A 16,055-nucleotide genomic window follows, 5' to 3' on the forward strand; every position below is an offset into this window, starting at 1 on the left:
CAGTATAATGCTTTCTTACATTCAACTATTTATTACACACTATTTTTGCAAATTGAATTGTAGTTTGTCTTAAGTTTAAACCAAGTTCACACTTTTTCATTTTATTTGAATCAGTGCAATTCATTGTTAATAATAAAACATCTGATTAAGGATAATAATAAAAAAAATCTAAAAGGTAGTCGGGACAGTCTGACAATCTGACATACTTATGAATAGGCCTTTTAGCGAATCAGTATTTATCTCTTTATTTATTTATCTGCCTTAATATCCGCAATGATTCTCAGGCATCCAGGTCATTGTATAATGAGAACAACAAAACAAAGCTAAAACAAAGACAGCTGAACTGTTTTTCAGTAAACTCTAACTTTCTGTCAATTGATTTTCCATTAATTATGAAATAATATTCTCTTTCATACATTCAGTTTATTTAGTTTTTATTATCAATTGGCTCACAGTTTTCTTAGTGGTTTGCTAGACAAGAAAATTGAAAACTTTCAATTGCTTACAAAATGCATTTACAATTATATTCAAGCTTAAATATTAAATATTCAAAGCTCAAATTAAATATTTAATGATTATTGATTTATATTGTCTATGGATAAAGTTAACATGTTTGCATGTACAATTGATCTTACGTTGGTTGAAGAACAAGCTCCCCAACACTGGTTGTAAATATGCCAAATGGAAATTCTCTATTTGGCATCTGAATACTACTGAATTACATACTATGGGGTCCAAATTGAACCCCGGGGATAAATAAAGTTTTCTGAATCTGAAAATGTATTGTAGTTCTATGTAGACAATAATAGAAGACAATTTTTTTGACAGTTTACAGCACAGTACATGTATTCTTTGAGGTGTAAAATGATGACAAAATATTCAAGATTGCACCATTTCCTGGTCGGAAATCAATTGTAAGCATTTTTTCCAATTTAAGTTTCCATTCTAAATATTAAGTTAATATTAGTATTAGTAACATAAAAAATGTTCACTAGGGGCTTTCAACATGTGCCTCACTGCGGTTATTTCCTCGGTTCTGAGAGGACTTAAATTAACTTAAAAGGAAATGAATAACACTTCTTCTGCTTGGGAAACTGAACGAGTTCTTCCCTTTGTAATTCATTAGTGTTACTCTGAAACCAAAGACCACAGGGCTGAGGTGCATTCACAGACTTCTTCTCTAAATCTGAGACATTCAGTACAAAGTTCAACTGAAGGTATTTAAGAAAAACAGCAACATGCAAGGATATATTTGCACATATACTGTATGTCCACATCAAAAATGGCATTAAATATCTATTCATTTCTTTTTTTTTTTTTCATAATACAGAAGAAGTCAGCAGTAATGTTTATGAAAATACTGTGCGGCACTGGACCATGTAGAGTTTTAAGTAACAGACAAACACTTCTCTGGCAAAGAGGTCATAGTGCGTGTTTCTTGACACACAATGGCTTTGGCAGTTTCTCTCCTGTGGAACATAAAGTCGTTTGGTGTGCTGTACTGAAGAATACTGCTTCCAGGAGAGAGGCGACTTAGCGTGTCACCTCCTGTTTTCACCATCCTCACATTCAGTCGACCTTCTGCTGTTGTTGGAGAATGCATCGTTATCATCTTTTGTCATTTGTTTAAGACATGTCAATGGAAGGCTCTTCTCACTTACAAACCAGGACAGTGGCTCAGCCCTGCATCCTCCTTACAAACCACCTGGGAGAAAAAACAGTGCTGAGGAATGTAACAGTTGGTTCCAGGATTGGTTAAACCTCTTCAGTGTAATCAGACAAGTTCATGCAAATCTTTATGCGTCCAAGTCACTGCAGCAGCAATATATTATCTGGTTAGCTTTCAACTGCTGCCATGCATTGCATTCAAGTATGTCACACTTTCCAGAAAAGTCACAGAAAGTCTTTCCAGTAGTTGTCAGTCCAGGTGGAAGCAGATTATGCTGTATTATATTATAGCAAATGTTTTTTTGTTTTTGTTTTACTTGCAGTTTCAGGACAATCCAAGGCTCATTTCCTCATGCGTTGTCAACAGATCTGTACGTGCTTGCAGATGGTTGCCACTCCAACCCGTCTCTTCTTTTGCTACTCCTTTCCTTTCCCTCCCCTCCTACCCTCGATGTCCACTCCCAGCATGATCCTCGTGTATTCGTAGACGACGTAGGACACGCTCACAGCGGGGATGACTTTCAGCAGGTTGGGGGAAATTCCTCGGTACAGTCCGGCGACACCCTCATGGGTCACAATGTTACGAATCAAGGACAGCATGGAGAGTTTGGGGGCTCCCTTCACTGAAGCTGGTGGGACAGAGCAGGGATGGGATTTTTTGAAGGACTAAACTTTGCTGATGTTTTCCAGGGCTTTCAACTGAATCTCAAAAGTCTTCCCGATCAGCTGGACTATTACGGTCATGTGACAACTGAGGTAAAAAAAAAAAATCTTTAAATGAGGAAAAAGCTACTATGTAAAACCTGAGTCAGTTGTTCTTGTCAAACTGCTGTTCACTTTAAAGTCCAGCCGTGTTTGAGATATAATAACATCAGTAGATTAAACTGCCTTTCAAGTAGATAGATTAATAAGTAAACAGAATTTCCTGCTGCACTGAAAATACTGTAAATGGCTCCAGTTAGAAATCAGACTAGCAGCTTATGATAAGCCTTACGAGCCCTCGACAAACATGTTTACTTAATCTTGTTGGGTAAATTTTATTCCTAGTTTTACAGTGACAGACTCAAGGAAAATGTGAATAACATCATGAAGACAATCAAAACCAAATCCAACCTAACAAAAATCCAACAACAGGGTGTAGAATTTTTCCAAAATTATAATCACACGATCAAATGAGGTAATATCTTTCCAATGAATGGTGTTCAGGTAAGTTTATCCCTTTAGGTTCGCAAAACTCTCTAAACTCCACTAAGAAACTTCATGTTGTACTGAATTTGTCATAACGTACTTACCTTGTGCCTGCATTCGGGTGCGGATCAGCGCCAGTGGGTAACTTGCCAGCTGCCCACAGGTACTGGAGACGGCGCCACATCCAACCAGCACCATGACCCCCGGATCTGCTAAACCCCTGTTCCTGTTCAGCCAAGAGAACTTCAGAGTCTGTGGAACAAAAGAGGCCAGGTCAACACTGAGGGGACATCCACCATGAGAGTCGTGTGTTTTCATGTATCTCTGACCTCGTAGACAGCCAGGTCGATGCCAGCGTAAGGGACAATACTCAGCAGGTTGGGTACATAACCCTTGTAGAAGGCGGTGACACCTTCCTTCTGTAGGATCTGTTTGGCGCAGTCTACCATTCCCGAGTATTGGCCTGTTTTTCTTAGCGTGAGACGAGTCTTTAGAACCTGAGGAGGAGGACACGTGAAAATGAGTCCCTTTCATACAAGTCATTAATTGCGTTATATTGATGCTACACAAGTATTCTTCTGTGTGTATTACCCCGATATTACCTCCATTGGGTAGATGGCCGTCTGAGCTGTAGCTCCAGCCAATGAGCCAGCAACAAACCTCTCGTGAGGCATCAGAGTTCTTCTTTCATTACGGCCACGCATCACACTCTTGATCTACGTCAAGTAAAAAGCAAATATAAAAATGAAATATATAATTATTTGAAAATAGATGGTGTGTTGCTTTACTGTACTGTATATGGTTTTATATTGTGGGAAATGTTTTCTTTCTAAGAGTTGCTAGCTGTCATAACAAACAGCTAGCCTGGCCAAGTAGCAGAGACTGAAGCTAAGAAATAGTCCAGCAGCTGTTTTCTCCTGCTTCGTGTCTTTGTGTTAAGTTAACGTGAACAGCCACTGGTAAAGTTAGAATTGACCTTCATTTCAGAATACTGGTCCACTGCTCTACACATTTGGCTGGACGAATGACCTGCTTTAAGGGAAGAGAAAAATATTTCATGGGAAGATGAATGTGTAAAATGGATATGAATGTTTAGGAAGTCTTGTCCACCTGTTCGTAAGCTGTGAACTTGATGGCAGTCTCCGGGGCAATTTTTAGAACGTTGATTCCATTGCCCCTCCACATGGACCATGGTCCTCCCTCTTTCACCATGTACTGGAAACTGCTCAACACATTGCCTTTAAAATCAGTGGAGCCATGTACCTGGCAGAACAGAGCGCCACTGTTAGAACAGCCACAAATCCATGAACAAGAGGAACGTATCACGCAGTAGCACATGAACCATCATTTTGTTCAGACTGACAGGGTGAATTAGACTGACCGACTTAGATTTCTGACTGACCTGTCGGAAGACTTTGAGACGGTCTAAAGGGGCAGTTCCAGTCCGGGATACAGATCCAGCTATGGCTCCAGCCATTAGCTGTCGCCATACATACCCCGACTTCTTCTCCTCTTCTGAAAACTCATCTGGCACTGTCAGTTGCTCACCTATGTCCAGCATCTACTGAAGCCAGAAAGTTTGAAGTGTGAAAAATAAGGACTGAAGAGGAAGAAATAAAAGTTTAGAACCGGAATTAAAAAATACTTAAATTCTTCCGTCACAGTTGGGAAGTATGTCTCAATAATGTTAACAAGGCCTCCACAAAACCGTGCTGTCACATAGCGGTAACTCAGCGGTGTTCTTGTTCAGTGTGTGTGATCTTACCATTGAACGCTTCCAGTAGCGCGCCACGTCCTCCATGTTAGTCAGTGGGTTAAACAGGAAGTGGTCTCGCCACTCATTCCAGTTAATGGTCATGGTACCGTCCTTGTCCATACTGGGGGGGAAACACAAATTCATAGAAAGCGAGCTCTTCGCAGGGTCCATGTAGTGTATGGAGGCCAAACAAACAACCTTTAGCTCAGTGGTGAGTTGTGGATTCCGTTAATAGTTAATAAATTTCTGCAGAGAGAGTTAATGTGATGTGCCCTATTTTTGACAGACCTTAGCAAAATCCTGGTGGCATTCTCCAGGCTAATGTTCACACCGATGCTGCGCAAAGAGTCCCGAATCTCTGCTGCATCTATCTGACCTGCACACACAGTGAAGGAGAGAGAATGTGAGGGAAATGTGATGATAATAACAGCGACATTATCAGTCTGTCTAAACAGGGTCCATCCTGCTACAGACCGTCATTGTTCTTGTCCAGTCTACGAAACATGAGTTTGAGCTGTTTTTCATGGGTACGGAGATACTGAGTGAACTCTTCCAAGTCCAGCACTCCATCCTGGTTAGTGTCCCCGGCCTCCACGATCTGAAGGCACAGACAGGAGAGGAGATGAAAAATGGTCGCTAGGTCATCAGCTGACATTTGGTCAGGGACCAAAAACATTCAGTCAGTTGAGTGTTAAGTTACAAACAAGTGGAACACGTCATAAATTATCAGTCAGGGCCTTTTATTCCAACTGTGTTATGTCCCTCTACAGAGGGCTGATGTATGTGAAGAAGACATGGATGAAGAAGAGTGAGGAGACACTGCTCTTCGGCTGCAGGATCGCACAGTTTTTCATCCATTGCCCATTTGCTTTTGTTAACTTTTGTTTTGTGACTTAACAGGTATTGAAATAAACAACAAAAAACACAAACACCCACACCAAGAACATTATAGGTCTTATCATGCGCTGGATTACCCTAGAGGCAGTCTATGACCAGTCCTGTGTGTGATTTTGATTCTGTTTATCTACACAAATAAAGCAGAGGTGACTACAGTGGACTTTGAGGTTTGTCGCTTTTCCATAAACCTCAGTCTTGCCACCTGTTGGACAAACGTTGCCATAGCACCTTTTATAGTTGACGAATAACCAACACTGTTAAACACTGTTAAACACTACATGTTTTCCAGTATTTGTCTATAAGTTTTTTTCAAATGTTGTATTAATTAAATACAGTGTAAACACCATCACATTGAAGATATACTGGACAACTTGGACCACAATCACAGTTTATCTGAAAAGATTTAAAAAGCGAAGTTTTCCTTTTGCACACATGAGCTGCTCCAACTAAACACAACTAATAAGAGATGTTGCAGAAGAGAAACACTTAGGGCAATTGTCTGTATGCCAAAAGAATTTGTGTGTATGACAGATAGAAAGGTTACCATTCTCAGCTTACAAAGTCCTATTCCTTCGACCAAAATAGTCACAGAGCTGCCCTTCACATGAACACGCACACAAACACACAAACCAACGCTTGCTCTAACATACACTTTAAAGTCTTAAAAAGTGATGATGTATACTATGCTGTGGGGAGTTAAATTTCATGCTTACACTGGCTCCAGTAAGCAGATTCACAGAAACATAGACAAGAGGCGACCCAGACAGTCTGTGTGTTGTGTGTATTCACAATACTAAGTTGCGCTGTTGATGTTCTTTGCTGCTGCTGTTGTTGCGCAAACAGTGAAGCTGCAGACCGGAGGGATAAAGGAGGTTTTACATAATGAATAAGAGGGAAAGATCTCACAAAAATCTTTCCCTCTAGAGGGGAATAGTGAATGTGACGGCTGCTTTCTGCTTCCGGGTCCAGCTTTTATCCACGGCTTCTTGGGACACTTAATGGGACTGAGCCAACATTAATGCACTTGTGCTCTCCCTATTATGACAGATCAAAGCATCAAGAACTGGGAAACACTGGTCAATGGTGAAGAAAAACACACGCAAACACACTCCGCCTCTTTTATACACACTTATTTAAAAAAGTTAAAGCCATAGGACTGGATAAAATAATGTTTTAACTGAGGTATTGTTGCAAAACAAACTCTGAGAATCAACCAGTCAAAGCTCATTTTAATCACTGTTTGCTATTAACATTAATATATATATATTCATATATATATCAGTCAAAGCCTTGTCCCCCACTCAGTGATGCAATGCTTATCAGTTAAAAAAAAGACTAAACCTGGTGAGTAATCTGAAACACCTCGGCTCAGGGACAGAGAAAACTATTTGTTGTGCAACTTTTCTCTGTCCAGATGCAGTCCACTGCAGAGATGTCAGTTCTTTCATGGTATCACCTCCTTGGTTGAATGGACCACTGGGCCTATATGCATTTTGATTAATGTTATTTTTGTCGACACAAATAAGAGAGAGGGTTTACTGATCGTTGGACTGTGTCAGATGACCAACACTATCTCTACTGACCATGATAATGATAATGTGTCCTAAGAAGAACTGGGACATATTTCAGATCCCTTCATGGAAGCTGTATTCACATATTGGTGAATGATATTTGTCTGTAGTACCCACACACCTCACACATGCCGCTGCAGGGTAATACATAATAAAAGAGGTGATAAAGTGTGATACAGATGTCCTGCCATCTTACCCTTTCCAGGGAGCCTTTGGAAAGGCCTCGGCCTGCAAGCCCTGTCCGCAGTTCAGACATGTCAATGCGTCCATCTTTGTTGAGGTCCAGCTGGTCAAACAGCTCAGCCCAGCGCCTCTCCCTCTCCTGGTCTTCACTGTTCTGGCAGTGCACCCAAGGGATCCATGTCCGCTGGGGGCCCATAACCGGTCTCCAGTCAGAGTCAGCTGATGGGATACAGAAGCATTGGTTCAATCTTTCCAGCCAGAACAATCTTTACACATGTCAATGCCTCAATCAGTCTGCTGTACATTCAGCTGAAGGCATTTGTGTTACACTTTCACTCAGAACATTGTCTTCCAGCCTGTGGATGGAGGCCCCACGTGGAGCTGTAAGACTGCCCAGAAAGAATTTTGGCCTACTCACAGACACCAGATGTAAGAAACAATCAAAAATTGGTGACTATGATACCCATGATGCAATTCAAATTGAGCCTTTTGGAGGAGATAAGGAGCAGGTTTGACATGTAAAATCACTTTTTATCTCTATACTTGCAGATTAATTCGTCCATATTTGTTCAAGACTGACACATTATTTGCGGACATTTATTAGGTCAAACACATGTTTGCTTAAGAAGTATTTCTAGTTCCTCACATCAGTGAAAGAATTGTGTAGTGTTAAATCAGTGGAGGAAACTTTAGAGAGCGAGACAGAGGGGGGAAAACATGTTACATATAACCTTTTAGACATTATTTCAGGTATGATTATTTCAAAAATAACAAAGCAAAACCAACTCAGTCTGCTTAAACAGAACACAACCAGTAGCCTATAGTTTGGAGTTCATAAACTAGGATCATCCATAAACCACATATTCATAACATGTGTTCCTGTAATTTTGGTTTTACTTTAGAGGACATATTGTACGTATTGTAACTATTAACTGGTAGGGCAGTGGATGCTGACTTGTATAGCAGGGTACATTCTGTTTTGGATTACAAACACTGATACTCTTAATCTAATAAGATTATATTATATATTCATGATATGCAGACATGCATTCACTGAAAGGCTCTTTAAGAATTGCAACAGAATCCTTCATGGCAGGATTTCTGTGACTGTCCAAACATCATCAGGAGTTCATTTTTTTTTTTTTTTTTTTTTTTTTGCTTTTAACCGACACACCGATAGTGAAATACTCCAGCTCGCAGAGTGCACTGACGCAGGTTATAAGAACCAGCTCTCCCCTCCACACACACCGAACTATTTAACTCGATCCTCGCACTAGTGTGAGCGCTGCTGTGGTCTAATTATAAAACATACGAGACCATTTTGAGACTCACTCACTGCGTGTTTATCTCCAAACCGACCATGGCAAGGATGCGGAGGATCAGCAGGACGCAGGAGAAGCCATTCGGTCCGGACCTCAGCAAATAATCCTGAAACCAAACGGATATGACACCGAGCAAGCGGCTCTCCCTCCCTCTCCCTCTCTGTGTGGCCTCCAGGATGTTTCCGTGATCGCCGCTATCGATCGCTCCGTCTTGCAAGTTTCTCAGCGGCTCCAGTCTCTGGTCGAGGAAGCAGGAAGCGAGAGAAACGCGCAGCCGTCGCCCCGCTGGTGGAGCCTGCTGGCGGCCAGGGTCTGCTCCGACTATGTGGACGATGTGTTCTGGCTCTGAAGACGGCATATGTCACAATAAATATGATTGACTGTCACATTACATGAACAAGAGACCCATAAATACTGAGGCGATAAATAATTTATTGAGGGATCAAGTGATGTTCGGTAGTAGGCTACCTCACTACCTTTACTACTCGTTGCAATTTATTATGTCACAGAATCCACAGAGGTGGATAAGTGTGTATTTGTGTAATAAATTGATATCGCTTCGCAAGATAGTATAGGCAGTGCATGCACGGCTTGTTCAGCGCTTTGGGCGTGTTTTTGTAGTTATGGCTGACACGTGCTTTTACTTCCACTTAATTCAAACTCTGAAGGAAGCAAGTCTGGTAACATAGTCAGTGTCAATGATTTCTGACTAAAAATATAATATTCCGCTCCCTGTGGTGATTTGTGATTTGTTTTATATTTTTAAATATATAAATCATACTAACGATTCAATAGAACAAATTTGGCCAGAACCTATTAATAACCAGAACTTGTGTGCAGATGTCATTGATTTCAAAAGACTGACGTTGGACACAAGATGTCTCTCTCTGCACGACACATTTCATCGTCTGTGTATTTGCACTACATCATGCTGTATTTCCATTGCATAGACTGTCACTGGCTCCATCAGCAGATCAAAGCAGACCTTTAATGTTTAACTCTGTAAACAGATCCCACTGCACAGCGAAGAATAATACTAAATCACTAATTCTAAATCAGCAGCTTACTTAATAAAAATATTATACATGTGTTATGTACTGTATAAAGTGGAGATTTTGTTGCCTTAGATTAAGTATGAACAGAGAGCATTTGTAAGTTTGATTTGTAGATATATTTCTGATAAAATAAAATACAAAAAAAATCTCAGAGCTCAGATCATTTGATGTTCATTAGGTACCACAAACTGCATCCTTCAAAATGACAGTTGAATTTTAGACAAATCAGAAGCCATGTGTGTAAATGTTGACCAATCAGCGTTGGTTTCACAGCATAAATAAAGTGTTTTTTTTTTAAATATATTGAAGACCCTTCCCGTGTCAGTTTGTCAACTGTTTGTTATCCAAACAGCAACATTTTTGTGATTCTCCGGTAAAATGTCTGTCCATCTGCTTCTCTGACAGATGCCTGAAACATTAAAATGAATTTCTGATGGACAGATAGGGGAAGATAGATAGAAAAAACAAAAACAAAGAAAAGCCACAACAACAATGCACACCTGACTATATAATGCAAAACATAATATTGTAATGTAACACATGATGTAACACATCAGGAAGAAACAATTTGTGAGGGTGCTGTGTTTAATGATCTTGTCAGGTGTTGCTGTTCTGCAGAGATGAGTGATGTTGCCAGTGCACCTGCTCCTCCCTCATCACTTCATTCTCTTGTGATAAAGCTCTCGAAGCCTGCATATGTTTTTTGTATACGATTATCATTGTAACCTGAACACACACACACACACACGGTACCCCGTCATTGATTTTCCCATTATAGATCCTGACTTGTTTTGTGGCTCCTGTTGACAGGCTTACATGACCCGTAGGCACGTACAACACACCTTTTTCAGCTGTTTCCATCTCTATTCAGGTCCCAACGCCACACCTGCTGCTCTGGAGGCTGCAGACTGACAGATCAGATAGCGCACAGGTCAAACATATATAAGAGCAGCATTGCCTTTTAGGAGCTTAGAAAAGACTTTGGTCTCTTTGTTTGCCTCTTTCTAACACTACAGACCTCAATGTGTAAAGGACTCTCCTACCTGCCTTCATCATGTCTGGAGAAGTAAGTATCCGTCTTTCATGTTAATGGATGATTCCTGTCTGCTGAATACTAAGTGCGATTTCCTTTTCAGGGCAAAGGGGATGCGGGTGAAGTTAAGCCACTTGGCTGAAAACCACCACAAGCTAAAGTAAGTCTCCTGAAACTTGTGATTCTGACGCATGGTTGGATGAGTGGAGTCAAAGCTGACTTTTCCTTATCCCTCTGCTCAGAGTTCAGGATGGGAAAATTCTGCAGGATCTGGAAACTCTGCTAAACCACAAAAGTAAGACGTTTCATTTCGTTTCTGAAGCACAAGACGTGCAACTGGCTTTCTGGACATCACGTCGGGAAAACAACAGTTTTCTACAACAGTCCTGTGCATGCTAGCTCACGTTCACAACATATCGGGACACTTGAATAGAACAGCATATTAATTACTAGTTTTATGATAAGTCATAACGTGTGAAAGGTCTAACCCTCAAAAAGGTGCATTGAGGTAATGCCATACCTGGATGTTACAGCGATTTCAATTTCAATAAGAACATGCTGTAAAAATATTTACTAGGAACGAAACACTAATGATCAAAATTATGGAAAAACAAATCCTTCTGACATCAGTGACATCAGTGACATCTGTCAGATAGAAAAGAGGAAGTATCACATTATTCTAGAAAAATACACATGAATGAATAATAAAATGCAATGAGTGTAATTTGTTTTTGACAGATACTGTACTATACTGATATTGTACTTACCATTAAAAATAGTTTTGTATTTACTATTATTACGAATAAATGTTGCCTTTGCACAGTTTTGAAATTTTTGTTAAAGAGTTAAATTGTCTTGCTTTGACATCAGACATATTATAAACACTTCACTCAGTGTGGACATGTATTTGTCACAGTCAGTCAGCTGAAGATATCTAATTCATCAGTTATATAAATATATATTTTTTATTTTGACAGAGCAATATAAAGGAATTTAGGGCTAAACTGACTCAATCAAGAATGAGAAGCCTTAAACTCATCTAGCGTGGCTTTTGTCTGTGTCCCTCTCAGGCGGTCTGCAGGCCTTTCGCGACTTCCTGCGCTCAGAGTTCAGCGAGGAGAACCTTGCGTTCTGGTTGGCCTGTGAGGAGTACAGGGTCTCCTCTTCCACCCTGCAGAAGACCAAGGCCGGCAGCATCTACAGCCAGTTCATCAACCCTGACGCTCCTCAGGAGGTTGGTGGAGAGCAACACAAAACACTGAAACTCGTAACAAATGAAATGTTGATGAGTTTTCCCCTTTAATGGTAATCCGCCATTTCCCCCTGTAGGTGAACCTGGATGCTGAGACCCGCGAGGCTCTGCTGAGTGTGATGGAGTCTCCATGTGCCGACACTTTCAACAAGGCCCAGCAGAGGATCTACACTCTGATGGCCAAGGACTCCTTCCCTCGCTTCCTGCGTTCCCAGCACTGCATGGAGGCCATCAAGGCTTTCTAAACACGCCGTCTATAACTACGGACCTGCTTTAGACAGAAATGCTGAAGAATCTGTTATGCTTGACACGCTGATTGTATTCGTAAGATTTATTGTATAGCTTGTTTCGTGATCATGTTAACCACTGTATCCTGCATGCCGTTGTTGTGACATGAGTTAAAGCCTCCCATTGTAAAATCATAATTATGAAGCTTAAAAGTAGAAGCTACTGCATGAGATATAACAGACGTGTACCAGCGAATTAAATGAATACCTAATAAAAGCAAAGTCATTATGTAGCAGTGAATGATTCTCAAGATCTATTTTTAGCTTTACAAACATGTTCAGGTTTACAGGCGTGTACAGTATGTTAAAGTATGTTAGTTATAGAACTATGATGAGCGTTTTTCTCTGGCAGGTGGAGTCACAGTCTGACGACAAATTCCTTGATTTATTCAAGACAAACAGCCCGGGACATATCTCAGCTAAACGGCCTCACCTTGGACTTTTAGTTTAAAATAACAGAGGCCTGTTTCAGGGTACATGTTACTATGGTAACATACAGTAGACTGTAAGGCCACGCTGTTTTTCTTTTTGGGTTCTCAGAATTCAAGCGGATAAATAAAAGGGGGACCAGACCTATTTCACACATTGAATGTTTACAGAAAAGGAGCTACCTCCTCACTGTAGTGGTGCAGGTTCAATGGCAGCCTGTACCAGTTGCTGCATGTCGTCCACTCTTTCTCAGCAATTTTCTCTCCAGTTCGCCCTAAATTAAAGGCAATTTAAATGTGATATGGCTCTGTGGTTAGGAACGATGCCTCCCAGACCCAGAGGTTTGCATGTTCTCCCTGTGTCTGTCGGTTTTCTCCAGGTACTCCGGCTTCCTCCCACCTCCAAAGACATGCTTGTTAGGTTGATTGGTGACTCTAAATTGACCCTAGGTGTGAGTGTGGATGGTTGTTTGTCTCTGTGTCAGCCCTGTGATAGACTGGAGATCTGTCCAGATAGTACCCCGCCTCACACCCAATGTAAACTGGGACAGGCTCCAGCAACCCCTGAGACCCCAGTGAAGATAGTAGGAAGCAGCAGTGGAAGATGAGATGAGATAAATGTGATATGTGAAAATTCTCACAACTACATCAGAATAAACACAGATCATCTTTTAATTGTAATACAGCACAGTGCTGCAGCTCACTTCTTCTGTACATACAGTGTGTACAATAATCTGACAGAATCATAGGAGTCTTTTAGTCAAGAGCATCCACGCTACCCTACCAAAATACAAGTCTGGCAACACCAGATTTGAATTGCCTTGCAGGGCGTTTAAACTAGTGCAGACGTGTGCGCTGTTGCTCTTCTGTCCATCACCACTAAAAACTGCACAAAAGATTTAATTGAACAGCAGATCTTTGCTGGAGCTCCCCCGTACCGCTGCAGAATTTTGTGGGGGGGGGGGGGGGGTTTCCAGGTTAGACTCCTCTTTAAAGAGGAAAGAAAAAGTGGAGTATGTCTGTATCATCAACAGTTTTCTTTACACTCGTGATGCATACCACCCAAAAGAAACGTCTTAAACAGACGTCTTTAGAAGAATGGGTTTGATTATTTAATATATGGCAGGTACAAACAACCAATCTGGTCTTAATTAAGCATGGCTCATTAATACTTAAGTCCTTTATATTATTACAACACCACGAGACTACACAGTTGTGTGACCAGTCCTATTTAGAGCTGGTTCCAGGACGGGCTGCTCCAGGGTTTCCTTTGCCCTCAGACCCTTTAATCACACTCAGAGGCTTGTGCATGGAGGAGCTGGCCTTCTGGGTCACCTCCTGCTCAATCTTGTTCCTGATGGCAACTTCTAGACCCTTCAAGGAGCAACAAATGTGTACAGTTAAAGAATTAGTCAAGCTCACTGTTGTGCTGAATGTTTGTCAGACCCAGTGTCACATTTTGGTTAACGTATCCTCACCTTCTTCAGCTTCTGCTGTTGAACAACTTGAGCCTTCTTTGGTGCAATGACCCTCCCTTATGAGAGTAAAACATGATACAGTTTCATTTCTAAATGACAAAACAAGTTGACCAATCACACACACACTATTATTAGACCTCAAGCTCTGCAAAAATACACAGAATGTTAGACTGAAGACTAAACAATAGTCATCACAAACTTCAGCATTGTAATGTTTGCTCAAATTTTTTACAGGGAGGGATGCTTGAAATTGTGTTTCCAAAAAAAAACTTTCCATCTCCATGGTGTTTTTGGTGGTAATCAAGTTAACAGCACTATATTAGGATGACACTGACTCTCATCAACATTACATTTTCACAAGAAATCACCACACTGTTTAAACATTAACTAACAAAACTATTTTTTCCTCCCATTGTTCATTATGCAGGAAATAACTTTAAAGGTGTGTTCAGTGCTTTGATGGTTGCTGTTTAGTTTGTCTTTGTTAAAATGTAAGGATAGTTTATCAGTGGGCTGTGGTTAGTGGTTCTTTTAAACTGTATTTGACGATATCAATTTACCAAAGTGCTGTACAAACAGAGTAGTCAAAGCACGTTTCAGAAAAGCGTGTTTTACTGAAAGGCTTTTGTATTAGATTGCTTTACTTTTACATGTTCCTAATAATCTGGCTTCGCTCAGTCAGGGCATGTTATCTGAGTCATTTTAAAAGACTCTGTGCAACGTACAACACATTGTGCACAAACAATCAGACTAACATCAACCCTTTTCAATAAGAATCGTCATAAAAACAAAACTAAATCAAAGGCCAGGCAAGGATCCAGGTCTTATTGGAGCAAATGCTCCATGTCTTCAGTTTGACAGTCAGTATGTTTACATAAGGTCTAGTAAGGGCTAAATGATTTCTCCTAATAAATGATGCACATTTTGAAAAATACCTAAGTTATGACTTCTCCTTATTGCACAAACCACCAAAGCAAATTCCTCGTATGTGCGGCGACACACGTCAATAAAGATGATTATGATAAGTAATCTGAAGCAACGTGTTGTGCTGTTTCCGCGCTAGTCACATGTTGATGCTGCTCCACTAAAACCAGCTCTTCTGCGCTTATTTAATGACTATTGGATCACCAGCTAGACATTAGACTCTTACCTCCTTTCTTCGGTCCCTTCTGTTTGTTTTGGTGTTGTTTCTTGGAGGCTCCTGGACGCTGAGCTTTAAACTTTTGAGACCCTTGAGCCATTTTTGCTAACGGAAGTACACAAAGCACGTCTTCTTCGTTTACAAATAAAAATGTGGTTTACAGCACTGCCGCCGCCTGCAGGTTAATTCGTGTCACTACAATAACTTCAGATACAAAATATTAAAACCAGGGGTTTCAGACTGGATACCAATGATTAAAACGAGAGGTTGGTGTCTTACTTGGCTCTGTTGTCTTTGTAATTGATGTTGACAAGACTGGCAAGGGATTTATTTATTTTTATAAATTTAGTGAAATAAAAATCATCTACCGTCCGTGCAGTCCTGGCTGATGCGTCCATAATAGCCCTGACCTACCTTGAAGTCCTAACAGTTGCGAGGTGGAGTCTCTATGGATACGACTTGTCTAGCACATCCCACATATGCAGCCTTGAACTTTGCCCCAAACATCACACTGCCTCTTCCCATAGGGCACCTTATTGACGTATGTTTCCCAGTTTAGTGGCAGACATGCCATGACCTGTAGCCACGTTACCTTTTGTTCCTTGGATCATTTTAGTCCCTGACCAGCAGATCAGGAACACCTTGTCTAGAGAGTCAACAACAAAAGCAGTTTTTGAGGAAGGGAACTTCAAATTAATTCCTAAGAATGATGGTGGATACAGTATGGTTTGGTGTGGCCTCACAGCCTCAGGGAGTGAGAAACTAGCAGTCAACGATTCAACTATAAAGTCTGCAT

The 16,055-nt window shown here is 40.8% G+C and overlaps 3 protein-coding genes across 8 annotated transcripts; 1 reads left to right on the plus strand and 2 right to left on the minus strand.

The window, feature by feature from the left end:
- Window positions 1-224: 224 nt before the first annotated feature.
- On the minus strand, window positions 225-10,566 carry slc25a23a (solute carrier family 25 member 23a). 6 transcript variants are annotated; one of them, XM_047578589.1, is made up of 13 exons: window positions 8,600-9,914; window positions 7,277-7,482; window positions 5,087-5,210; window positions 4,901-4,988; window positions 4,622-4,733; window positions 4,259-4,417; window positions 3,967-4,119; window positions 3,459-3,572; window positions 3,186-3,353; window positions 2,961-3,108; window positions 2,115-2,297; window positions 1,662-1,705; window positions 225-1,584 (listed from the first exon to the last, which is right to left on the minus strand). In XM_047578589.1, exons 2-12 carry the CDS (start codon window positions 7,457-7,459, stop codon window positions 1,695-1,697), a joined length of 1,443 nt encoding a protein of 480 aa, XP_047434545.1. In that variant the 5' UTR covers window positions 7,460-7,482; window positions 8,600-9,914; the 3' UTR covers window positions 225-1,584; window positions 1,662-1,694. The 6 variants fall into 6 exon arrangements, 5 of the variants coding, with proteins under 5 accessions (XP_047434545.1, XP_047434542.1, XP_047434543.1 ...); XR_007112315.1 differs by having other exon boundaries at window positions 1,662-2,297; window positions 8,600-9,913; XM_047578586.1 differs by adding an exon at window positions 10,483-10,566 and having other exon boundaries at window positions 225-2,297; window positions 8,600-8,930.
- si:ch211-196h16.12 (regulator of G-protein signaling 5) lies at window positions 10,547-12,453 on the plus strand. The gene is made up of 5 exons (XM_047578591.1): window positions 10,547-10,706; window positions 10,777-10,833; window positions 10,916-10,968; window positions 11,744-11,907; window positions 12,003-12,453. Exons 1-5 carry the CDS (start codon window positions 10,663-10,665, stop codon window positions 12,168-12,170), a joined length of 486 nt encoding a protein of 161 aa, XP_047434547.1. The 5' UTR covers window positions 10,547-10,662; the 3' UTR covers window positions 12,171-12,453.
- An 835-nt stretch (window positions 12,454-13,288) lies between these two features.
- Window positions 13,289-15,409, minus strand: c2h19orf53 (chromosome 2 C19orf53 homolog). Its single transcript, XM_047578592.1, has 3 exons — window positions 15,269-15,409; window positions 14,119-14,174; window positions 13,289-14,014 (listed from the first exon to the last, which is right to left on the minus strand). The coding sequence occupies exons 1-3, from the start codon at window positions 15,357-15,359 to the stop codon at window positions 13,868-13,870; spliced, it is 294 nt and encodes a 97-aa protein (XP_047434548.1). The 5' UTR covers window positions 15,360-15,409; the 3' UTR covers window positions 13,289-13,867.
- Between the last annotated feature and the right edge of the window lie 646 nt (window positions 15,410-16,055).

This window comes from Mugil cephalus, chromosome 2 (assembly GCF_022458985.1).
Source record: "Mugil cephalus isolate CIBA_MC_2020 chromosome 2, CIBA_Mcephalus_1.1, whole genome shotgun sequence".
NCBI lineage: Eukaryota > Metazoa > Chordata > Actinopteri > Mugiliformes > Mugilidae > Mugil > Mugil cephalus.